This window comes from Schistocerca cancellata, chromosome 8 (genome assembly GCF_023864275.1).
Source record: "Schistocerca cancellata isolate TAMUIC-IGC-003103 chromosome 8, iqSchCanc2.1, whole genome shotgun sequence".
NCBI classification, from domain to species: domain Eukaryota; kingdom Metazoa; phylum Arthropoda; class Insecta; order Orthoptera; family Acrididae; genus Schistocerca; species Schistocerca cancellata.
The window spans coordinates 31,336,916-31,363,019 of NC_064633.1; the positions used below are offsets into that span (position 1 = coordinate 31,336,916).

The following is a 26,104-nucleotide window of genomic DNA, read 5'->3' on the forward strand; positions in this document are numbered from 1 at the left end:
GTTCGAGTCTCGGCTCGGCACACAGTTTTAATCTGCCAGGAAGTTTCAATTAGACACTAGTTTCGTATTTGTATCTTACTTCTAGCCTGAGTTATCAATTTATGTAATCAGGGAAAGACTTTTCGGACACCATGTGTAAATGGGTTCCGCGATAACGCATCAGAATATCTACCAAGTTCCGCTGCCATACGATGATTATAGCCCACACTGCACCCACGTGAGTAGTTGAACAGTAATTGTTGCTATTCATCACTGGAGGGATCGATTCAACGACTGTGGTTATCCGTTGCCGCAGGGTTTCAAGACCTGGTACACGTGTTCGGTAGCCCTCGTCCTTGACATAACCCCATAAAAAGAAGTCTAATGGGGTTATGTCAGGAGAGCGTGGAGGCCAAACCGTTGGCCCATCACGACCAATACATCGCCCAAGAAAGGTCATATCGAGATAGGCACGGACGTCCAAACCCCAATGAGGTGGTGCAGCGTCTTGCTGAAACAAGACAGGTGGTGGGTTGATTTTGTATAAATGTTATAGATGTTATTAATAAAGATTTTTTTAAAAAAATTGTAGCTACTCGGTACAAGATATACAGAAAATGGCTTCCCTGGGCAATTCCTGTCAGCGACTTCAATCGCAGCCACGTATTGGCGCTTGTCGTCCACAAAAGGTGCCTGTAATGAGCACCTGTAACGTGTAGAGGTGCCCTGTCCACTGGCGTACCTCTTTTTGTAGTTACCGCGCAGACGCCTTTCGAAACCCGCGACACGCTCGCACTGCGCTAGCAGCCGGCTCAGTGGCCGTGGTGTGGTGTTGCAGCCGTGCAGCGGGGGCGGGTGCCGCCCACGCAGCCCCCAGGGCTGCCGGGCCAGCTGGCGCTGACGAACGGCGACGCGGCGGCGGCGGCGGCGGCGGCGGCGGGCTTCAACGGCCACTCCTACCTGTCCAGCTACATCTCGCTGCTGCTGCGCGCCGAGCCGTACCCCACGTCGCGCTACGGCCAGTGCATGCAGCCCAACAACATCATGGGCATCGACAACATCTGCGAACTCGCCGCCCGCCTCCTCTTCTCCGCCGTCGAGTGGGCGCGGAACATACCCTTCTTCCCCGATCTCCAGGTAAGCCGGCGAGCGGCACGCCACTATCGTCACATCCCCATCGAACTCCTGTCACTCTCCCCTACCTAATTCTTGATCGCCACGCGCTTCCCATTACTCACTGCAACAGTTCAAATTCCGCCAAAAGAATCCTTTAACATCTCATCAAATTCGCATCCATCTTCGCTCGCACCGGACATCTGCGTACATTCTACACTATTCGCAAACTCGACTTCCCTATCCTCATTATTTCCCTTCTAATTTCCACTCTGCTGCACCTGTACCGACAGACCCGAGCAGACCTACACCTACACACACTCCATACCGTTTCCCAATGGAATTAACTTGTAATTTTTCCTCCTATCTATGTAATTATGTAGTTATGTAGTTCTCAATTCGTTCGAGCAATCAATCATTCATAATAGGAAACACAGTCAGAGCTCAGTCACTCAAAATGATTCAGAAATTTCACTTGTTAGAATGAAATCAGGCGATGATTCTTCTTCTCTACAGGCTCGTGCTTTGCGGGAGGCTGCTAATCTGTACAAATAAAATGCCTCGTATTTTTGGGAGCGTTGTATAATCAGTCGGGAAACCTCAGATCAAGTGGATATTTGGCTTTGATGAAGTTTAACCATCCGAAGAAGTAATGGAGCTCTTGGGTTATTAAATGCAGGTTCGTATCCAGTCTTTCGGAATTTCCCTTCTGATTGACAACTACGCAATATATCGCTGAATATCATTAATTCTCAAATGTCAAATTGTATGAAGGAGCAATATATATATATATATATATATATATATATATATATATATATATATATATATATATATATATATATAATATAGAGTGTCCCAGCTATTTTGTCCACCCAAAATATCTCTGGAACAATAACAGCTATTGGAAAACGACTTTCACTGGTATCAATGTAGGGTTGGAGCCCATGAATGTACATATTTGGAAACATTCTAAAACGAAAGCATATGTGTATTTTAACACAAACTTATGTTTTTTTTAAATGGACCTCCTATATTTTTTCTTCAGCAATCCATAGCATGACAAAGCACATACACAATGGCGTTGATTGCATCGCAATATTCCCATTACATCCCGAGATATTGAGACGCGAAGTTGGCGCTTGAAACACCCGACATGCACTGCTAGCGCACATCCTGAGGCTCAGGCGTGAACCCCATGCTGCCCGTAATCGCGATGTGATTGACATGTGTAATCACACCTCCATACTTATAAAGAGGGACACTTACTTGTCATGGACTGTGCGGCTGGTCCCGGCGGAGGTTCGAGTCCTCCGTCGGGCATTTGTGTGTGTGTTTGTCCTTTATTTTAGGACACTTTAGGTTAAGTAGCAAGGGCGTACCCAGAATCTGAACTAGGGGGGAGGGGGGCAGGTCATACTAGTCTCAGGAAACAAGGACTCGAGACAACATACAACACTTCTTATTAAATAAAACGGTAAACTAGTGAAAAACATTTTAAATGTAAGAATGCACTTGTTTAAAAATATAACTTTTTAATCCAGTAACAATCTTCTAGGATTTGCCGACAGTAACGTGCCGAAGACGAAAAAATTACTCCCGGATCTGAGCGAACGAGTTCGAATATCTTCTGGGAGGGGGGGACAGCTGCCCCCCCCCCCCCCCCCCGCCCTGCCCCTCGCCGGGTACGCCCATATTAAGTAGTGTGTAAGCTTAGGGACTGATGACCTTAGCAGTTAAGTCCCATAAGATTTCACACAAGAGCGACGCGAAGCTCTGGCTTCAGGGAGGGGGCGGGGGAGGGTGGAGAGAAGGGTTGTTTAGACTAAAAGAAAGTAGCAGAATCGCGCTTGGTCATCGTAGTAAATGTGTCGTTCTCGATCTGTTTGTTCTCTCATGCTGTTGTCCCTGCCACGTTCCCGCAGTGTTACGACCAGTCCAGATAGTGTCAGCGAGTGTGTTTACAGCGGTCGACGTCTCTTTCAGCACGCGCTCCGCCTGTTTGTTTTTCCCGATCGGACCTCCCGCGGGCGCCCCGCCGCCACAGAGCGGTAATCGGCCACGTGACGTATCGCCGATGACCGTTTACACGGCCGGGCCGCGCCAAGGAGCGGCGACAGGCGAGCGATCGGCCATTAGTGTCCCGGCCTAATAACATATCGGGCAGAATAAACAGGTTACAAGGCGGCCGGCCGATCCTGTTATGATAGCGGCCGCGGCCACGTTAAATATTAGCCCGCGGGACGGCCCGGCAGCGAATGTGAATTAATGAGCGTGTTTTCCCGATAGCAGAGCTAACGAGAGCGCCGGCCACTGAATTAACACGGCGGGCAGGCGCTGCTGCTGAGTGGCCGTGTTAATCCCGGCACAGGCGCGACGCTCTAATTGCGCCAGCCGCTCGCTGCCTGTCCCCGCGTGTTGGGCCAGCACGGGACACCTGCGCCGCTGGAGCGGCAGAGGCCTGCCTTCCGCAGCAGGTGGCGACACACTGCTGTGGCCGGTAATGCGGGACTGGCTGCTAGCTATCACGACAGGCGCATCCGCCATTGGAAAAGGAGACGCTGACAAGGGAACATCCCCATCGCACCCCCTCAGATTTAGTTATAAGTTGGCACAGTGGATAGTCCTTGAAAAACTGAACACAGATCGATCGAGAAAACAGGAAGAAGTTGTGTGGAACTATGAAAAAATAAACAAAATATACAAACTGGGTCGTCCATGCGTAAGATAGCCAATATTAAGGGCTATGTGAGGCGAGGAGCTCCGTGGTCCCGTGGTTAGCGTGAACAGCTGCGTAACGAGAGCTCCTTGGTTCAAATCTTCCCTCGACCGAAAATTTTAACTTTTTATTTTCAGTTTATGTGAAAAACTCTTATGTTTTCATCACTTTTTTTGGAGTGATTATTACATCCACAAGAAAACCTAAATCGGGCAAGGTAGAAGAAACTTTTCACCCATTCGCCAAGTGTACTAGTTAGGTGGGTCGACAACATATTCCTGTCATGCGACGCATATGCTGTCACCAGTGTCGTATACAAAATATCAGACGTGTTTTCCTGTGGAGGAATCGGTTGACCTATGACCTTGCGATCAAATGTTTTCGGTTCCCATTGGAGAGGCACGTCCTTTCGTCAACTAATCACACGGTTTTGCGGTGCGGTCGCAAAACACAGACACTAAACTTATTACAGTGAACACAGACGTCAATGAACGAACGGACAGATCATAACTTTGCGAAAATAAAGAAAGCAAAATTTTCAGTGGAGGGTAGATTTGAACCAAGGACCTCTCGTTCCGCAGCTGTTCACGCTAACCACGGGACCACGGAGCTCCTCGCCTCACATAGCCCTTAATATTGCCTATCTTACCCATGGACGACCCAGTTTGTATATTTTGCTTATTTTTTCATAGTTCCACACAACTTCTTCCTGTTTTCTCGATTGATCTGTGTTCAGTTTTTCAAGGCCTATCCATTGTGCCAACTTATAAATAAATCTGAGGGGGGTGCGATGGGGATGTTCCCTTGTGAGTATCGTGTTACGAGCATGGAAGGAAGACTGGTTTTAACGTCCCGTCGACATCGATGTCGTAAGAGACGGAGCACAACTGTCTAGGATGTGGAAGGGAAATCGGCTGTGCCCTTTCACAGGAACCGTCCCGGCATTTGCCTGGAGCTATTTAGGGAAATCACGAAATACCTAAATCCGGATGGACGGTTTGAACCGTCGTCCTTTCGAATGCGAGTCCAGTGTGCTAACCGCTCCACCACCTCGCTCGGTGTGTTACGAGTAGAAAAGCAGTAACAGCACAGTGGCTCACTCAGGGGTGCTCAGTGGCTTCGGACGTGGACTAGTTACCGAATGGCATCTTAGTAACACCACAGACATTTCGGCCCCTTTAAAGCGTTCCAAGTCGACTGTTGGCGATGTGAGTGTGAAGTGCATCATCAGAGACCGTAGAACATTGCGGAGGTCTGCTGTAAAAAAAAAAAAAAAAAAAAAATGCATTAAGTCAGCGGAAGGAATCACTCCTTAGTTTCAAAGGGCTACCAGCAGCCCACATAGAGAATGGGGTACAATTGTAGTGCAGTTCCACATAAGCTACACATTTCTGTAGTCAGCCGTATAAGCGACGCTTGGGGTGGTGTAAAGAATGATGCCTCTGGGCAGTGAATGGTTGGAAACGAGTGTTTTTTGAGGATGGGTCACGCTGTACCCTGCGGGAGGACTTCAGTTCGGCGGATGTCTGGAGCACTTGCCATCATGTGTAGTACATCTGGAGAAGTATTGAGGACATGCTGGTAGAGTATGGGCGTCTTTTTCGGGGTCAGTTTGTGGTCCCTTATCGCCCTTATAAAAACTAAATGCGTGAGGATATGAACATATTTTGAAGGATTGTTTGATGCGTTCAGTAACGGAAAAGTTCGGAGACTACGATTGTTTTTATAAGCATGATAATGCACCCCATCATAAAGCAACGACTGTGAAGCAGTGTTTTGTAAAGGATAACATTCCTGAAATGGACTGACCTGCCAACAGTCCTGATCTGAGATCAATGGCACCCACTTGGGAGGAGTTGCAATGTCGACTCCGCTCCAGACCCCAGCGTCCATCAATATTGGTTTCTTTAGTTTCGGCTCTTGAGGAAGAATGAGCTAACATTCCTCCACAGGCATTCACATACCTCGTTGATCGAGTTCTCAACAGAGTTCAAGCCATTATAAACGTAAACGGTGGGCACGCCTTCACTAATAGGTGTCCAGATACCTTTGATGAGACCAAAAGAAAAAAAAAACTAAAGAACCTTCTGAATGACTAAAATACAGAATCCTAAGCAGAAGATAAAAGAAATCTTCACCCTAATTTCACACTGAGGAGTGTTATCGATGTCGGTCGGTGAGCCTGGCACGAAGTCGGCATTCCAAAACATCCCAGAGCTGTTCTTAGGATTCACGTCAGGACTCTGTGCAGGCCCCTCCACTACAGGGACGTCATTGTCATGTAACTACACCGCCACAGGCCGTGCATTATGATCAGGTGCTCGATCGTGTTCAAATACGCTATCGCGATACCCGGATTGCTTTTCAACAGTGGGAAGCAAGAAGGTGCTTAAAACATCAATGTAGACTTGTGCTGTGATAGTGCCACGCCAAACAACAAGGGGTGCAAGCCCCGTCCATGAAAAACACGACCACACCATAACACCACCACCTACGAATTTTACTGTTGGCACTACACACGCTCGCAGATGACGTTCACCGGGCATTCGTCATAGCAACATCCTGCCATCGGATCGCCACATTGTGTACCGTGATTAGTCACTCCCACACAACGTTTTTCCACTGTTCAATCGTCCAATGTTTACGCCCCTTAGACCAAGAGGGACGTCGTGTAGCATTTAGCGGCATGATGTGTGGCTTATGAGCAGCCGCTCGAATACGAAATCATAGTTTTCTCACTTCCCGCGTAACTTTCATAGTACTTGCAGTGGATCCTGATGCAGATTGGAATTCCTGTGTGACGGTCTGGATAGATGTCTGCCTATTACACATTACGACCCTCTTCAGCTGTAGGCGGTCTCTGTCAGTCAACAGACGAGGTCGGCCTGTACGCTTTTGTGCTGTACGTGTCCGTTCACGGTTCCACTACGCTATCATATCCGAGACAGTGAACCTAGGGATATTTAGGAGTATGGGAATCTCGCGTACAGGCGTATGACACAAGTGACACCCAATCATCTGGCCACGTTCGAACTCCGTGAGTTCCGCGTAGCGTCCCATTCTGCTCTCTCACGATATCTAATAGCTACTGAGGTCGCTGATATGGAGTACGTGGCAGTGGGTGGGAGCGCAATGCACGTGATATGAAAAACGAATTTTTTTGGAGTGTCCGGATACTTTTGATCACTACCTGCTGCTGTGTACATAACCTCTCCCTTTAAGTTTCAATTGGTATGCCGTAGTGTAAGTAGGATCTACGAGGGCAGTTCAATAAGTAATGCAACACATTTTTTTTTCTCGGCCAATTTTGGTTGAAAAAACCGGAAATTTCTTGTGGAATATTTTCAAACATTCCCGCTTCGTCTCGTATAGTTTCATTGACTTCCGACAGGTGGCAGCGCTGTACGGAGCTGTTAAAATGGCGTCTCTAACGGATGTGCGTTGCAAACAACGGGCAGTGATCGAGTTTCTTTTGGCGGAAAACCAGGGCATCTCAGATATTCATAGGCGCTTGCAGAATGTCTACGGTGATCTGGGAGTGGACAAAAGCACGGTGAATCGTTGGGTAAAGCGTGTGTCATCATCGCCGCAAGGTCAAGCAAGACTGTCTGATCTCCCGCGTGCGGGCCGGCCGTGCACAGCTGTGACTCCTGCAATGGCGGAGCGTGCGAACACACTCGTTCGAGATGATCGACGGATCACCATCAAACAACTCAGTGCTCAACTTGACATCTATGTTGGTAGTGCTGTCACAATTGTTCACCAGTTGGGATATTCAAAGGTTTGTTCCCGCTGGGTCCCTCGTTGTCTAACCGAACACCATAAAGAGCAAAGGAGAACCATCTGTGCGGAATTGCTTGCTCGTCATGTGGCTGAGGGTAACAATTTCTTGTCAAAGATTGTTACAGGCGATGAAACATGGGTTCATCACTTCGAACCTGAAACAAAACCGCAATCAATGGAGTGGCGCCACACCCACTCCCCTGCCAAGAAAAAGTTTAAAGCCATACCCACAGCCGGTAAAGTCACGGTTACAGTCTTCTGGGACGCTGAAGGGGTTATTCTGTTCGATGTCCTTCCCCATGGTCAAACGATCAACTCTGAAGTGTATTGTGCTACTCTTCAGAAATTGAAGAAACGACTTCAGCGTGTTCGTAGGCACAAAAATCTGAACGAACTTCTCCTTCTTCATGACAACGCAAGACTCACACAAGTCTTCGCACCCGAGAGGAGCTCACAAAACTTCAGTGGACTGTTCTTCCTCATGCACCCTACAGCCCCGATCTCGCACCGTCGGATTTCCATATGTTTGGCGCAATGAAGGACGCAATCCGTGGGAGGCACTACGCGGATGATGGAGAAGTTATTGATGCAGTACGACGTTGGCTCCGACATCGACCAGCGGAATGGTACCGTGCAGGCATACAGGCCCTCATTTCAAGGTGGCGTAAGGCCGTAGCATTGAATGGAGATTACGTTGAAAAATGGTGTTGTGTAGCTAAAAGATTGGGAAATAACCTGGTGTATTTCAATGGTGAATAAAACAACCCCTGTTTCAGAAAAAAAATGTGTTGCATTACTTATTGAACTGCCCTCGTACTTTCGCGAGCTTAACAACTCCACTGTACGTGTGCTACTGGTTCATCGCGTCTGTGTTTGTTTGATCATGTTTATTCTTATGATGAACATAGTAGCCGTATTGACACTGCCAGTAGATGACAGTCCAAGTGGTGCTACTGCGACCAGTCGCTGGTGCTGTAGATGCGCTCGATGCTGCCGCCCGCTGGACAGTTGACGGCCGGTGCCTGTAGACACGTGTGGTGGTCCGGCAGGTGACGGACCAGGTGGCGCTGCTGCGGCTGGTCTGGAGCGAGCTGTTCGTCCTGAACGCGTCGCAGTGCTCGATGCCGCTGCACGTGGCGCCGCTGCTGGCCGCCGCCGGCCTGCACGCCTCCCCCATGGCGGCCGACCGCGTCGTCGCCTTCATGGACCACATACGAATCTTCCAGGAGCAGGTCGAGAAGCTCAAGGCGCTGCACGTCGACTCCGCCGAATACTCCTGCCTCAAGGCCATCGTCCTCTTCACCACAGGTAAGGCCGCAGCCCCGGCCCGCTACCACCTAAAGTCCGTCCTTTGCGTATGCTGACATGCGGATCGTGTCTGCGTGGAGGATTATTAATAAGCAACTCTGGAAAAAGCGTTCGACAAAATAAAATGGTGCAAGCTGTTCGAGATTCTGGAAAAAGTAGAGGTAAGCTATAGGGAGAGACGGGTCGTATACAAATATGTACAACAACCAAGAGGGAATAATAAGAGTGGAGATCAAGAACGAAGTGCTCGTATTAAGAAGTTTGTAAGACAAGGCTGTAGCCTTTCGCCCCTACTCTTCAATCTGTACATCGAGGAAGCAATGATGGAAATAAAAGAAAGGTTCAGGAGTGGAATTAAAAAACAAGGTGAAAGTATATCAGTGATACGATTCGCTGATGTCATTGCTATCCTGAGTGAAAGTGAAGAAGAATTAAATGATCTGCTGAACGGAATGAACAGTCTAATGAGTACACAGTATGGTTTGAGAGTAAATCGGAGAAAGACGAAGGTAATGAGAAGTAGTAGAAATGGGAACAGCGAGAAACTTAACATCAGGATTCGTGGTCATAAAGTCAATGAAGTTAAGGAATTCTGCTACCTAGGCAGTAAAATAACCAATGACGGACGGAGCAAGGAGGACATCAAAAGCAGACTCGCTATGGCAAAAAAGGCATTTCTGGCCAAGAGAAGTCTACTAATATCAAATACCGGCATAATTTGAGGAAGAAATTTCTGAGGATGTAAGTCTGGATTACAGCATTGTATGGTGGTGAAACATGGACTGTGGGAAAACCGGAACAGAAGAGAATCGAAGCATTTGAGATGTGGTGCTATAGACGAATGTTGAAAATTAGGTGAACTGATAAGGTAAGGAATGAGGAGGTTCTACGCAGAATCGGAGAGGAAAGGAATATGTGGAAAACACTGATAAGGAGAAGGGACAGGATGATAGGACATCTGCTAAGACATGAGGGAATGACTTCCATGGTACTAGAGGGAGCTGTAGAGGGCAAAAATATAGAGGAAGACAGAGATTGGAATACGTCAAGCAAATAATTGAGGATGTAGGTTCCAAGTGCTACAAAAAAAAAAAAAAAAAAAAAAAAAAAAACTCTGGCGGTGTCAGAAGACGATAGTGAGCAGGAGCAGGAGTGTCACAATATGTAGGAAAATCATACACTCCGTGTTGTCGCATCGAATTAGTCCGCGCCTTTAGATACGCAACTCAATAAACATATTTCGGAAGAGGGCATATATAGCTGTGCCTTCCCTGGTGGTAGCTACAGCAGTGATTCGAATGAATTGCACACACGTATTTACGTCAGTGGCGGATACAAAAAAACCTCAAGGATGGGGCGCTAAAGACGTCTTGAGCTACCTTTACTTTTACCGCTGCCAGAATGATCGCTTCCAGGCTTTTATGAAGTGTGAACAAATACCTACGGTGAAAGCGACAAGCCAATATGTATCTTACGACGTATAATGTAAGGGCGAGTTTCCATTTATGACGTCATCCGGCAATTTATGTGTGTCGTCAGAATGAGATTTTCACTCTGCAGCGGAGTGTGCGCTGATATGAAACTTCCTGGCAGATTAAAACTGTGTGCCGGACCGAGACTCGAACTCGGGACCTTTGCCTTTCGCGGACAAGTGCTCTACCAACTGAGCTACCCATGTGTGTGGTACTTTTATTGTCGATTCCGTTGCTTTCTAGTGCAATCGATAGAGAGCCTAATAGTAACAATGCGCTTTTAGGGAATCTTCTCGAAAGTCGCTATTATCGGAGATAAACGCACCAATAGTTATTACGTTATTAGTGAAAATATTGTTACGAGTTCCATAACAATATTTTTACTGGGAAATTGCTATGAATTACTATTATTAATACTTCACAATCAACTGATCACTGCCTCGCAGGATTAGCCGAGCGGTCTAAGGCGCTGCAGTCATGGACTGTGCGGCTGGTCCCGGTGGGGGTTCAAGTACTCCCTCGGGCATGGGTGTGTGTACGTTTGTTCTTAGGATAATTTAGGTTAAGTAGTGTCTACGCTTACGTACTGATGACCTTAGCAGTTAAGTCCCGTAAGATTTCACACTCACTTGAACTTGCTACAACTACGACTTTTTATTTATTCATTCTTCAGTCTTAATATTTCTGCTTCTGAGTGTAAACTAGCTTCCTATTCGGCCAATAGTCCATATTTATAATGCTACGTATCGAAGGTCCTCTGTAGAAGAAAACAGTGGAATATTCGCGACTTTTCTGGAAAACAAAAGCCAGACAGAATAGTGTATCGAGATCACTAGAATGGCCGCCACTTTTCTCATAGGGATGTGTCAGCTGTCTATGTGCGAGACATAAACATATCCTGGAGGAGGTTCGAGTCCTCCCTCGGGGCCGGCCGCGGTGGTCTTGCGGTTCTAGGCGCTGCAGTCCGGAACCGCGGCACTGCTACGGTCGCAGGTTCGAATCCTGCCTCGGGCATGGATGTGTGTGATGACCTTAGGTTAGTTAGGTTTAAGTAGTTCTAAGTTCTAGGGGACTGATGACCTAAGATGTTAAGTCCCATAGTGCTCAGAGCCATTTGAACCAACCTCCCTCGGGCATGGGTGTGTGTGTGTGTGTCCTTAGGATAATGTAGGTTAAGTAGTGTGTAAGCTTAGGGACTGATGACCTCAGCAGTTAAGTCCCATACGATTTCACACACATTTTGAACATAAACACACAAAATACGATGACGCGGACACCCATACTACATAGGAATGTACAACTACTCGATAACTCGATTCAGCCGAGTCGACTGACGAAAGAAACGAACGAATAGCGTGCGGGGTGACTGGCGTGGGCGGCGCTGGTGGCAATGCCGGCTGCCCCGGAATAGGGGGGGGCGGGGAGGGGGCGGGGGGGGGGCGGGTGGGAGTTCCCCCCGTGCACCTCCCATATGCATGCACCACTGATTACGTTTGCCACGTCACAAACGGTGTCCAAACCTGTGATGTGGGTTCCAGAAAGGAACCTCTATCCACTGGTATACATCTATTTTCTGTAGATCTTATAGTTTCTGTACAGTTGTCTTCAGAAACGCCGGATGCGCTTACGAATAACGCTTTACGTTGTGGGGAAACAGCGCCTGGGGAGACTTCGCCGTTGGTATGTTTGCATTAGCTGACTGCGAAAGATACGCAAAGACACACAGTCGCCGGGCCAGCTAATTAGCCCGCGACGGAGCGGCGAGGCCTGCGCATCCGAAGGCGGCGGCTCTGTTTGCGCAGCAGCGAGCAGCGCGCTTCCGCGAAGGGGCGCCGCTTTGATGTGGCGCGGTTGCCCAACGCGGCGGGTCGCGCCCCCGCAGGGTGTCGCGGCTTCCGCGAAGCGGGCGACACTTCCTCGTCGCCGCGTCCTCCGCCTGCGTCTCCTTGGACAGCCCTGCGAAACACTCCCTTCAGTTGTCCTGCCGCAACGTTAGAGGAATGGCAGGAACGTGCAGTAATTAGGTAGCACATGCTGCCTACGCTCTGTGGAACAGACACGAAGCACAGGTTGCCTGAACGGGAGGAGTTTCATCTTATCTCTGTCACTCGCCGGCCGGAGTGGCCGAGTGGTCCTAGGCGCTACAGTCTGGAACCGCGCTACCGCTACAGTCGCAGGTTCGAATCCTGCCTCGGGCATGGATGTGTGTGATGTTCTTAGGTTCGTTAGGTTTAAGTAGTTCTAAGTTCTAGGGGACTGATGACCTCAAAAGTTAAGTCCCATAGTGCTCAGAGCCATTTGAACCGTTTTGAACCATCTTTGTCACTCCTCCTTCCTTACGTTCACGACAAGCCCTATCTCTGTCACTCTTTCCTTCTTACGTTCACAACAAGCCTAGCCCTAGTTTTTTGGCAAGAGTGACACATTTCAAGCGCTTATTTTCTTTATTAAAAATTTTACCTCAGCCCCATCACTTTTTATACTTATCTCGAAGGAACTAACTTTCCTAACTAACTTTCAGGCTGCTTCTTTATGTGGAAAATAAAAATACAGAAAAGAAAACACTTTACGAAAAAACCGCTTTACTTCATTATCTATCAGCTAATTTCTTTCTCTTAAGTTCTATCAAGCGACATCATTCAAAAATTTGGTTTCATAGCTTACAGCATGCAACGATCCCCACAGCACTGAGCAGAGGACAACTGCAAATGGCCTCCATGATGAGAACGTAGCATAAGCATACTGGATACGAGCACAGTTACACAGCCGTGAGGTGAGCATGGTTGTGCTACGTCCTTATTACGGAGGCCGTTACAGGTACTTCTTCGCACAGAAAAAATGTTCAAATGTTTGCCAAATCTTATGGGACTTAAGCTTACACACTACTTAACCTAAATTATCCTAAGGGCAAACTCACACACACCCATGCCCGAGGGAGGACTCGAACCTCCGCCGGGACCAGTCACACAGTCCATGACTGTAGCGCCCTAGACCGCTGCAGTGGTTAGACACTGGACTCGCATTCGGGAGGACGACGGTTCAATCCCGCGTCCGGCCATCCTGATTTAGGTTTTCCGTGATTTCCCTAAATCACTCCAGGCAAATGCCGGGATGGTCCCTCTGAAAGGGCACGGCCGACTTCCTTCCCCATCCTTCCCTAATCCGATGAGACCGATGACCTCGCTGTCTGGTCTCCTTCCCCAAACCAACCAACCAACCTAGACCGCTCGGTTAATACCGCGCGGCCTTCGCACAGAGCTGTGTGGATCATGGTATGCTGTAAACATAAGACAGTACTTTTCAAGTGATGTTGCTTGATTAAGCTCAGTGGGGCGAAACTGAACGATGCAAGTGATGTCGCTTGATTAAGCTCAGTGGGGCGAAACTGAACGATTCAACATAAGGCTTTTCAAGTATATATACAGGGTGTTAAAAAATGGTTGCAGAAAAATGTAAATTAATGCAGACGAGTTGGAAAAATCAACCTGTAATGTTCGGGTACAGCATTAGTACTCTCCTGCTTGACACAGTCAGCAGTCAGTCAGTCAGTCTGGGCGTAACGTTACAAGGCGACAAGAAATGTAAGGAATGTAATAGGGAAGGCGAATGGTCGACCTCGGTTTATTGGGAGAATTTTGGAAAAGTGTAGTTCATATGTAAAGCGCAGCGCATATAAGACGCTAGTACTGGTCGAGTGTATCCGTATCGGGTAGGATCAAACGAAGACATCGAAGCAATTCAGAGTCCGGCTGCTAAATTTGTTATCGGTAAATCAGAGCAACACCCACGCATTACGGTGGCGCTCCGTGATCTGAAATGGCTCTCCCTGGAGGGAAAGCGACATTCTTTTGGAGGAGCAGTATTGAGAAAAACACACATTTGAAGTTGTGATCACCTCACTCCTGTTTTTTACGTCGTGCATCAGGTACATCGTTGTTTCTCAACTACGAAGTGAAGTATGGGATTGTACTGGGTGATCAAAAAGTCAGTATAAATTTGAAAACTTAATAAACCACGGAATAATGTAGATAGAGAGGTAAAAATTGACACACATGCTTGGAATGACATGGGGTTTTATTAGAACAAAAAAAAAAAAAAAAATTGCTAGGCGCGTGAAAGATCTCTTGCGCGCGCCGTTTGCTGATGATCGTGTGCTCAGCCACCACTTTCGTCATGCTTGGCCTGCCATGTCTCCAGACCTCATTCCGTGCGATTATTGGCTTTGGGGTTACCTGTAGTCGCAAGTGTATCGCGATCGACCGACATCTCTAGGGATGCTGAAAGACAACATCCGACGCCAATGCCTAACCGTAACTCTGGACATGCTTCACAGTGCTGTTCACAACATTATTCCTCGACTACAGCTGTTGTTGAGGAATGATGGTGGACATATTGAGCATTGCTCAATTAAGTTTCGGGAATGCAGCCGCATGAATTCTGCTTCTTCTTCTAATATTTCGGCTGTATACCTTTCAGCCTTCTTCAGAGAGAGCCGTACTCCCGAAACTTAATGGAGCAATGCTCAATATGTCCACCATCATTCCTCAACAACAGCTGTAGTCGAGGAATAATGTTGTGAACAGCACTGTACGGCTGTCTCTGAAGATGGCTGAAAGGTATACAGCCGAAATATTAGAAGAAGAATCAGAATTCATGCGGCTGCATTCCCGAAACTTAATGGAGCAATGCTCAATATGTCCACCATCATTCCTCAACAACAGCTGTAGTCGAGGAATAATGTTGTGTACGGCTCTCTCTGAAGATGGCTGAAAGGTATACAGCCGAAATATTAGAAGAAGAAGCAGAATTCATGCGGCTGCATTCCCGAAACTTGATGGAGCAGTCTTTGCGCCGCGAAAACCTGAAGATTCACATATTGAGCATTTTCTGTAAAGAACATCATCTTTGCTTTGTCTTACTTTGTTATGCTAATTATTGCATTTCTGATCAGATGAAGCACCATCTGGCGGACATTTTTTGAACTTTTGTATATTTTTTTTTTCTGATAAAACCCCGTGTCATTCCAAGCATGTGTGTCAATTTGTACCTCTCCATCTACATTATTCCGTGATTTATTCAGTTTTTAAATTTATACTTACTTTTTGATCACCCGATGTATTGTGGCTCCGGGAGCCAGAAACGCTACACCGTCCGCCGCCACGTGCTGCGCCCGCACCGGCGCGGAGGCGCGCCAGTAATTCGTGCGCCACGGAGGAACTGCGTGTCGGTGCGGCCAGCAGCGTCCAGCCGGCCGGACGACGGCACCGCGCGCAGATCTGCCGCAGGATCAACGACCTGGGCGAGCGTGCCGCCCTGGGCTGCGGCGGCGGCGGCGGCGGCGGCGGCGTCTCCGCTCCCGCGTGTGTCGTCACGGATGGGCGGCGCCAGCGGCGGGTGGCGCTCTGCGCGTGCGCACCGCGCCGCCGTCCATTACCCACGGAGGCGTCCCGCGCCGCCGCCGCCGACACCGCCGATACCTTCCACCACGTGCTGCACAGTAACACGGCGCGAAATAGCCGCACACCGCGGTTCCAGCTCACGAAAATTCCTTTTGTTGTGGCGTAGCAAGACAGCCACGCCACTCGGAAGTAGCCGAAAGGCACGCGTTAAGCTCACGCAGATGGGCGTGAGATCTGAAACAGGATACGTAATGAATGCTATAAAGAAAAGTACGTAGCTTCTGGAATACTTAACTTTAATCCATCATTTGTATACAGCATTCTTGATGATACAAGTGAGACTCTCTCTAGAAATGGTTAACGGCGCCTTGCTAGGTCGTAACCATGGACTGTCTCTCGGCAAATGAGAGAAAAGCTTCGTCAGTGTAGTCGCTAGCAAAGTCGTCCGTACAACTGGGGCGAGTGCTAGTACGTCTCTCTAGACCTGCCGTGTGGTGGCGCTCGGTCTGCAATTACTGACAGTGGCGACACGCGGGTCCGACATGTACTAATGGACCGCGGCCGATTTAAAGCTACCACCTAGCAAGTGTGGTGTCTGGTGGCGGTGACACCACACCTTTTACTAGGCTCTCTAACTTCAACATTTCTCATCTCGATGCGTCACAAGCAACAGGGATGTCCAACACGCGGTCGCGGTCCGCATGTGGCTCAATAAGTGGGCATGCTCTAGATACTAGTCAGTTGCAAACTAAATCTAATCTCTGTTGAGCAGCTAACGTCAGAACTCCACCGACAAACTTTCAGAGATTGTTCAGAGATGCGTTCCGAGTATTTTGGTCTCAGGTCTTACGGTTCGTTACAGAGTAATACTGTAATTATGATTTATTTGCTTTGTTACTGCGGTCACCCTTGTTTCTGTGACAACACCTTCAGAACAGTAAAAGCCAGTAATGTACAATAAACAAATCGTACAACAACACAGAAACAGAGTAATGAAATGAACATCAGACGAAACACAGTACTGTGGCGTCACTGTGGAACACTGCAGTCCAGCATAGTGCCGTTGTCGCGCTCTTCCATTGCATTAAGGACACCCATAATTCGAGAAGTATATCGGCCAACTCTTCCTCAGCAAACCTATTCACAGAACGATTGAGTATCACCTTCAACGTACAACTAACAGTGCCGAAAAAACAAACACGAAAGACGTTCAAATGGCTCTGAGCACTATGGGACTCAATTTCTGAGGTCATTAGTCCCCTAGAACTTAGAACTAGTTAAACCTAACTAACCTAAGGACATCACAAACATCCATGCCCGAGGCAGGATTCGAACCTGCGACCGTAGCGGTCTTGCAGTTCCAGACTGCAGCGCCTTTAACCACACGGCCACTTCGGCCGGCAAACACGAAAGAGAACCGAGCAGTACTAAATGCAAGCTTGTTGGCAAATAGTAAAATGGGTACGGTGAGCGAATTGAAACAAGACACGTACCGCATACCGTCGACTTTTTCACGGTTCCGTCAGACAGCAAAAAAAAAATGGCAGTAATTGCAATCAACATGAAGAGATCTAACCTCTACCGACGTAAGTGATTAGCACCACGGCGAAGAACGTTCCTTATCACAGTTGCACAGGATTTACTCTATTTCCATAAATTAATTTCATTATGCGTCTCTAAATCTCCAGCCGTAAGATGAGAGGCTCGAGCGTCTGACGGACTGGCCGGTTCTAAGAACGGGACTCTGGAGTTCAAGTATAGCACGGGCGGCACGGCTAAGAACGGGATGGACCAATAACAGAACAGCAACGTGCGGCGGGAGTTTTAGATCGAAAATATTCAGTTTAATACAGGAGATGAAATATCTTTCAAAATACATCTCTAGTGTATAGTATTTGCTATTACTGAATGCGACTCCCACTGTTTCGTACGATTTAACTTATCTTGTATGTAGGATTCTTAGCACATCCCAGAGAAGTTTGGCATAACAGTCATCTAATTACATTAGAGTTCTAATCAACATATTAGTTTTTGATATCATGTCAACGCCAATGGCGATGTGCGCAGTATCCAGAGATATTGACTGGATTGTTTATTTTGTACATTATATAACTTCATTTCTAAATTGTACTATCTGTGTTAACAGAATTTCTAAACAAATGATTGTAGGTAAGCACTAAAGCTTTATGACAATATTGGTGCAATTTTCGATGATTTATCGTTTTATAGGCCGGTCTGTTCGTTCAAAGTAATGTCACGATGTTCAATCTGCAGAGAGCCACTTGTTAAAATCCTAATTTATTTAGTTGTTTTCCAGATAGGTACAGCAATAGATCGATATTTTTTTCTATCATTTAAATTAAATTTCTGTCAATTTTAGTTAATGAGCTAGAAACATTTAAAATTTTAGGAGATGGCTGTAATGTGCGGTACACTACTGGTAGTGTTGAGTTGGAACTTCTAGCGGCGGAATGTTCATTGCAGCGAGGTGATCAAACGAGTGCCCATTTTCCTGAAAGCAGAACTCATTGAGCCCTCTAAACGACCAGCGGACCAGGTGTCAACTTACTGCAGTCGCAGAGCAACAAGCTTCCTCGTTCTTTGTTCTAAATTATGTCCGACTACACTGTTGCAGAAAATACCCTCACATTGCCCTATACCAGGCAGGTCGGAATGCGCAAATAAACATACCAACCCACAACGTCAGTTGAGCCCAAACAACGCACCGAGTTGTGCATTCAGCACAATGAGCACTCGTTTGAACGCTTCTGGTCAAATGGCTCTGAGCACTATGGGACTTAACTTCTGAGGCTATCAGTCCACTAGAACTTAGAACTATTTAAACCTAACTAACCTACGGACATCACACACATCCATGCCCGAGGCAGGATTCGAACCTGCGACCGTAGCGGTCGCGCGGTTCCAGACTGTAGCGCCTAGAACCGGTCGGCCACTTCGGCCGGCGGCGGGGTCAGGAATTTTCTCTGCCTCGTGATGACTGGGTGTTGTGTGCTGTCCTTAGGTTAGTTAGGTTTAAGTAGTTCTAAGTTCTAGGGGACTGATGACCATAGGTGTTAAGTCCCATAGTGCTCATAGCCATTTGAACCATTTTTTGAACTTCGGCCGCCTGGACGCCTCCCTCAAACAAGATCGCTGCTGGGCCGGCGCGTCCACCAGCTGTCTGGCGCCTCAGACACTACGAGGCGCTGTTCCTATCGTCCTCCCAATCTGAATCAATCCTGAGTCCACAACCATTCCAATGCGAAGAAACGGAAAAGTCATCTGTAATTGGCAGTCACTGGGAAAAAGAGAGCTGACTGAATACATTATGACGGTAACTGAGAGCGACGCTTTCGTTTCGATTGCTCGAATTATTATCGAGAGTGAGTCAGCAAAACTGCCGTTCGATTCCGCTGCCGTCGCAAACAGGTTCTGCAAGTAAAATAATTAAGAGCCCTTTCTCAGTCTGTTACCGTCAAACACTCGTGTACTTTATTTACGAGCACGTTTAGAATTTCTCAGAAGTGAAAATAAAATAAACTACGTAGTCCTTTCGTCCGAGAATCTGCTTCACTTCTGCAGCTAAATTGTGATCCGGAGCAGTGAGCGGTGTACTGCACGAGCCGAGGCGTCACGTGATCAATACAACAGCAACTAAGCCACGTATACGTTCCACGAGCAGCTGAGTACTGTGAGAATCAGGACACATCAGGGCTGCCATTGTCATCCATTGTCCATATTCTCCCACTTACTAGTCATGGCGTAAAAAAATAAGCCATACGAGGTCATGAGTGATTTATTCTGTCTTTGCGTATCTCACTGCGCAACTGCAGCCGGTAGTACAATAGAAAGTGTTAAACATGCGACGTCAGTTGTGTTGCAAAGCAGTTGGATGTATTTCCATCTTTTCAAAAGGTCGCCTAACGATGAAATGCGCAAAATTTAGCCAGCTTGCTTTAGCGTTATGAATTTCTTCTCTTCACATGTTTATTATGCAATGCTGTTGATTCGCATTTCTTTTGTGTACCATTTTAAACTGAATTGAAAAGCAATAGCAAGTAGCTCGAAACGTTTTAAAGTACGATTACGGAATAAGTTCGCATATTGCGACTATGCACTGACGTCAGCTGTCTGCGACAGATGAAAATTTGTGTTTGACCGGGACTAGATCCCACGATTTCCCGGTTGTTGCAAGCGGCTGCCTTAACCACTAAGTGACAAGTGACTTCGTGATGTACGGAAGCTTGGAACGGTCGTGAGGGCGCGTTTCGATAGCCGAAGTGGTTAGGCGACCGCTCGTAATAAGCTGGAAATCCGTATCGAATCCTGTTTCGGCACAAATTTGCTTGTGTCGCAAACAGCTGACGCACTGTACCCACCATTAATGTTTTAAACTCCACTGAAAGGCAGAGTCACACAGTGTCTTGTTGAACGGATTAAGAAGAAACACAAAGTGTTCCATTTGTTTCGGCGTGTAGAAAGCGTCCGCTTGTATAGGAGCGTGTTACGAACGTATCTTTATTGATGGTTTTCGTTAATCACTGCCTGCCGTTGTGGCCGCGCGGTTCTAGGCGCCTCAGTCCGGAACCGCGCTGCTGCTACGGTCGCAGGTTCGAATCATGCCTCGGACGTGGCTGTGTGTGATGTCCTTAGGTTAGTTAGGTTTAAGTAGTTCTAAGTTCTACGGGACTGATGACCTCAGATGTTAAGTCCCATTGTGCCCTGACCCGTTAATCACTCGTTCTAATGTCGCTACGAACTAAGCGATATTTTGAGCGATACAGAAGCTAGTCATGCCTGAATGCGTTCTACGCACTATGCTACCATTGTATGTATGGTACTTCCGTGATGACGGTTTAGTATTAAGATCAGTTTACGGGAATTCCGGACTGTTTGCACATTTCCAACCCACGCGGTGCCGATGTACGTGAGGCTCAGGGCAGCATTTATACCGTGTTGCGTTTCGTGCGGAAATAAGTGAAAAATTCAAATTTACTTGTCAGTACAAATACTAAGAGCTCGATACAACACTCCTCTCTGAGAACTAACAGAAATGTACAGGTGTCAAAATACTGGAACTCAAACAGTTTCAGAGCGCACAGTTTTTCCCCGAGCAATACACTGTGTGATCTACTCACAAAATGAAATTATTAAAAGATATAGTTCTCATTAAACGGTTATGCGTACGGGTGAATGATAATACGATGAATGATAAAGTTCTTAGGCAAGTTAGAAGCCGTAGACGTAATATCTGAAATGATTCGTAACCAACAAAAGGAGGAAAATGACAAGTTAGTGATGACGATGAAGAAGGCGAAGATACTTTCTTCATAGCTTTACTGTAATGACGCTCGGTTCATTTCCTTCATTGTATACAATAAAATGAATACATTTTCGTATAGGCCCATCTGGAATGCAAATATTAATTTAAAATGACTGAAAAACTACGAGTTGATTGCCTAACGGTATACAGAAAATAGAATATAGAAAAACAGTATATAGAAAACTATACAGAAAATGAGGAATTTGTGAAATTTTATTAACATTAATGTTACTATTTATCAGCACTCCATGCTTTAGTTACATGTTCATTAGTTTTTAATTATAGCTTCTTTTGGAGTGTGATGACTATCAGTAGGGTGTGTCAGTGAGGCTTTATGTACCAACATTTACGCCATTTGTAAGTGAAATAAGTTTTATCGTAGCACTTATGAATCTGTGGAATATAAACAACTCTATGTGAAAGTGGTCACTGGTGCGGTTTCGTTTACGCTTGAGCAGTGCGTGGAGCCAAAAATCATTAGAGAAAAGTATGATTAAAGACACCAATGAGACTTTAACAAACCACTCATTTAACCCTAGATTACAAAACAGTCTTAAAATTTAAGATTGCCGTAGGGGATGAAACAGGACTTCCGTACTTAATTGGTATGTACCGTTGGAATCTAATAATTGTAATAAATAATTGTAAAAACCTATAAATTATGACTTCCTTTGAAAAAACTGTGCCGCGCAGGATTAGTCGAGCGGTCTCAGGCGCTGCAGTCATGGACTGTGCGGCTGGTCCCGGCGGAGGTTCGAGTTCTGCCTCGGGCATGGGTGTGTGTGTGTTTGTCCTTAGGATAATTTAGCAGTTAAGCCCCATAAGATTTCACACACATTTGAACATTTTTTGAAAAAACTGTGGGGTAGTAAACTTTACAATTGTTCAGTAACGTAGTAACATTTCTCCCCCTTCAGTGTTCTAGGGTTAAAGTACAATCTGAATAAATTTATCTTTCTATACAGGGGTACATTTGAGTACATAACCTCACTGATACATCCAGAAATTAGACCTCATCACACTCCAAACCGGGGGACGACGGTTCAATCCCGCGTCCGGCCATCCTGATTTAGGTTTTCCGTGATTTGCATAAATCGCTCCAGGCAAATGCCGGGGTGGTTCCTAATCCGATGGGAACGATGACTCGCTGTTTGGTCTCTTCTCCCAAACAACCCAACCCCAACACTCCAAACGAATTTGTAATTAACTTTAATGTACATGTAACTTGTACAGCAACTGATAACGGCAGCAAAGAGCCCAAACACGAAGTGTTGCGAAATATTAGTGAAGGGTAACAGGGACAAAAAACTTATCTGACAAATTCTGTAGCACAGTTTCTGCCCTCACCAAGTTCCACGCAACGAGGATAAATTAAAGTTAAAATGTAAGGATTACCACTGTCGTCAATACAACACCGTAAGTTAGGCCCCGTGAACTCCAGTTGGTAATTTAATTAAACTTCCTGTCAGATTAAAACTGTGTGCCGGACCGAGGCTCGAACTCGGGACCTTTGCCTTTCGCTCTACCAACTGAGCTACCCAAGCACGACTCACACCTTTACTGCCAGTAAGGTTGTGAGGACGAGGCGTGAGTTTTGCTTGGGTAGCTCAGTTGGTAGAGCACTTGCCCGCGAAAGGCAAAGGTCCCGAGTTCGAGTCTCGGTCCGCCACACAGTTTTAATCTACCAGGAAGTTTCATATCAGCGCACACTCCCCTGCAGAGTGAAAATCTCATTCTGGTAATTTAATTAGATTGAAAAATCGCGTTGGGTGTCAGCAGAAAGTTCGCTGTGGGCGCCGAATCTCGCAGACACGTTACGACCCGGCTGGGCGGTAAGCAGGCGGCTCCATCAGCCGCGCTCGTGCGATCCGTATTTGATGGCCGGCTGGAAGGCGCGTAGCGCCGCCTGGGAAAGTATGCGGCCGCTGCTGCGTCACGGCCGGTCTCGCGCCGCGTGCGTCTCCACAGTGCAGGCCAGGTAGCGCGGGAGGGCCTCACTTGTCGTCTGGTCAGCTGCTGGGCAGGCCCTCGTGTTAAGCAGGTGCGTGACTTGGTTGGTTGGTTTGGGGGAGGGGACCAAACAGCGAGGTCATGGGTCCCACCGGATTAGGGAGGGCTGGTAAAGGAAATGGACCGTGCCCTTTCATAGGAACCGTCCTGGTATTTGCCTGAAGCGATTTAGGGAAATAAATTAAAAACTTAAATAAGGATGGGCGCACGCGGGTTTGAAGCCGCAGGTGCGTAGCTGCTGCAAATAACCAAAGCGGCGGTGAAGCTATGGCGACTTAACGAAACGGTGCTGCCGAAGCATTTACGAACCCTCCCTGAAATGGTTGCGAGCTGAATAGCGACGTCGCGCACGGTCTGAGATATTTATTATTTTTACCTGACTCCTGATTTACGCAGTCATCGGATAACTTCTACTCCTATTATTTATACATAACAAACGCCAGTTGGTATATTTTGTCATCTGGCAGTAGCATTTCCTTGTGCAATCGCTGATTCTGTCTTAGAAAAGGTTAGTTTTTGTTGGATTACAAACAACAAGTCTGAACCACATATAATAAAAGGAATACAAAGAGTGCTCCTGACTAATTCAAACAATACCGTCAGGAAGGAAATTATAGTGATGTGTATGGCAAAAGATCATCACGACTGGAGTTCCACAGGGTATAATTTCAGGTCCACACTTCCGTCTAATTTTTTTTTTTTTTTTTTTTTTTATGATTCAGCTGTCCCTATCGATGTCATTTTATGCAGCCTGGCATTGAATAACCACTGCGAGATTTTCATATTCTGTCGCTCGCTACACACACTCCTACAACAAAAAGTACAGGACCATTTTATAGGAAATTTAGTGCAGATAAATTTTGTACTGGGACTTGTTTTCGCTAGAGACCGTAGTTTTCGATTTATTCAAGAAAAGCGTACAGAGGTGATCTTCAAACGCACACCCACTCCTACACTCAGCCCTCACTGGTCACGATTTCTACTGTGTGATCCTGGCATTCCCTCCTACCACTGTATAGAAATTTGCAACTGCACGAACTGTTCCCGATATTGAGTTGCTCTGTTAAAATAAACCGTTCATTAACATAGCAAACAAAAGAGCGTATTAAGTTCACCACAAAAACTAGACTTGCAAGCAACAATTGTTGTAGTTCAGAAACAAGATCGAAAATGGGAGAGGATGTTACCAAATTGTGGACGTAGTATGGATGAATATATAAACTGGCAAAAATCAAATAATTTAGCTTCACAAACAGTCGTTTTCAGCAACATTTTCTCTTCGCAAAATTGTAGGTTTCGTCAAAAAATGTCCTAATCTCCTTCTTCTTGTATTGCTGTTGCCTTTTTCCCGTTTATAAGGGGCTAGCGTTGTTATGACGGTTTCGGCAGTGTTATTTGGTGGCGAGATCTCCTTCCTAATGTCACCACCTCCCCCAGGAAGCAATCTTTGTACTCCACCTGTCTGTGCCTAATGTCGATCTCATGTTCAAGTGTGGTGACGTTTTCCAAGTACGCAGTGTGCATCTGGGGCGAGACGTGGGCACTAACGAGGTATTCACATAGTTGGATCTGGAAAACCGCCTAAAAACCGCATCCATGCTGGCTTCTTGATCAGCCCTCATTGTTAACTCGCGAGACGGATTTGACGCGGACATGTGAATTCTCTTTTTCTTTGTTCTTTATTTATTTTCCGTTTATTGAGAGTGGTCGGTTAAGCACTTTTTCATTTTTTTAAATTGTTACACAAGCAAAATAACGGAAGAGGCGGGTGGGGTGGGGAAGGTAATCCGTGGAAACATTGACCAAAATAATTGGCAAAAAGGTGACGATATCGGGACAGCTTAGCGAAAGAGTCATGTCCTTCCTGTAAGAATGTCCAATAGTTAAGCGCATCTCTTGTAGCGTCTCGAAAAAGATAGTAAACTCACAGTCCTTTGATCCGTGTCCGAGCGTGGAACTTCACAGATGGCTTTGGGCAGATTAATATCCGTGGTTCGATTCGGTGTGGCGCAGTTTGAAGATAAGAGACGATAAGGTACCAGGAGGCGCGCACTGCTTTACCAAGAAGGCGATGGTGGATGGCGCGTCGCACCACGGGCTAGTCCCACTCACATTCTGGGCATACCTGTAGTTCCTCATCATAAGATCATAATGTATATGTCCCTTGCAGTTGGTGCTCTGGTGCTGAGGAAGTCATCATGCACATAGCTACGTATATTCAAGGAAAAAGGTCGTGTTTCATGAGAGAGATGGCGCGATGTGTGCAACGTCAGTGATCAAAAGGCGGGACGCGGGAGTCAGTGCTTCAGTCCGGAGACCAGAGACACTACTGCGGCGATAAGTGCACAGCTCAAGCACTGTGCTGACATACAGTCCCGCGGCCCTCCCACGGACGTTGACGAGCCCCAACTGATTGTCGCGTGTGGGAAGAGCTGTCCGTCCGGTTAAATGATTATCTCAATATATTTGCATGCACTAATGTCGTACCGCATTACTTGCAAAGTATTTATTTCACAAAATCGAGCAGAGACAATAATTTAACAATAAAATTGAACCTCTGTTGTCGCGCGGAGTGCCCGCACGGTTTGAGGCGCCATGCACGGATTGCGCGGCGCCTGCTGTCGGAGGTTCGAGTCCTCTCTCTGGCATGTGTGTGTGTGTGTGTGTGTGTGTGTGTGTGTATATATGTGTTGTTCTTAGCATAATTTAGCTTAATTAGTGTGTAAGTCTAGGGACCGATGACCTCAGCAATTTGGTCCCTTAGGAATTCACAAACATTTGAAATTTTTTTTTAAATTGTTTTTTCTATACTGTACATGACACAAGATTTTAATTTAAAAATTCATCCATAGAATGGCGCTAGTAGTCTAGAAGAAGCGCTCAGAACGTATATAGCTTTTTTTTTTTGTACTTGCCAAACCGTTTACATAATAATGTAACATTCTGCACCTAAGATTTTTGTGGCTTCATGTACTTGTAGTTGAGGACATTACAGTTC

At 46.6% G+C, this 26,104-nt stretch overlaps 1 protein-coding gene across 1 annotated transcript in view; it reads left to right on the forward strand.

Annotated features, from left to right (window-relative positions):
• The window catches only part of LOC126094662 (steroid receptor seven-up, isoforms B/C), a 527,180-nt gene that overhangs the window by 238,867 nt on the left and 262,209 nt on the right, over positions 1 to 26,104 (forward strand). The window contains exons 3-4 of the mRNA XM_049909169.1: positions 818 to 1,116; positions 8,644 to 8,902. Coding sequence (XP_049765126.1) covers positions 818 to 1,116; positions 8,644 to 8,902 — 558 coding nt within the window. The remainder of the gene's footprint in view (positions 1 to 817; positions 1,117 to 8,643; positions 8,903 to 26,104) is intronic.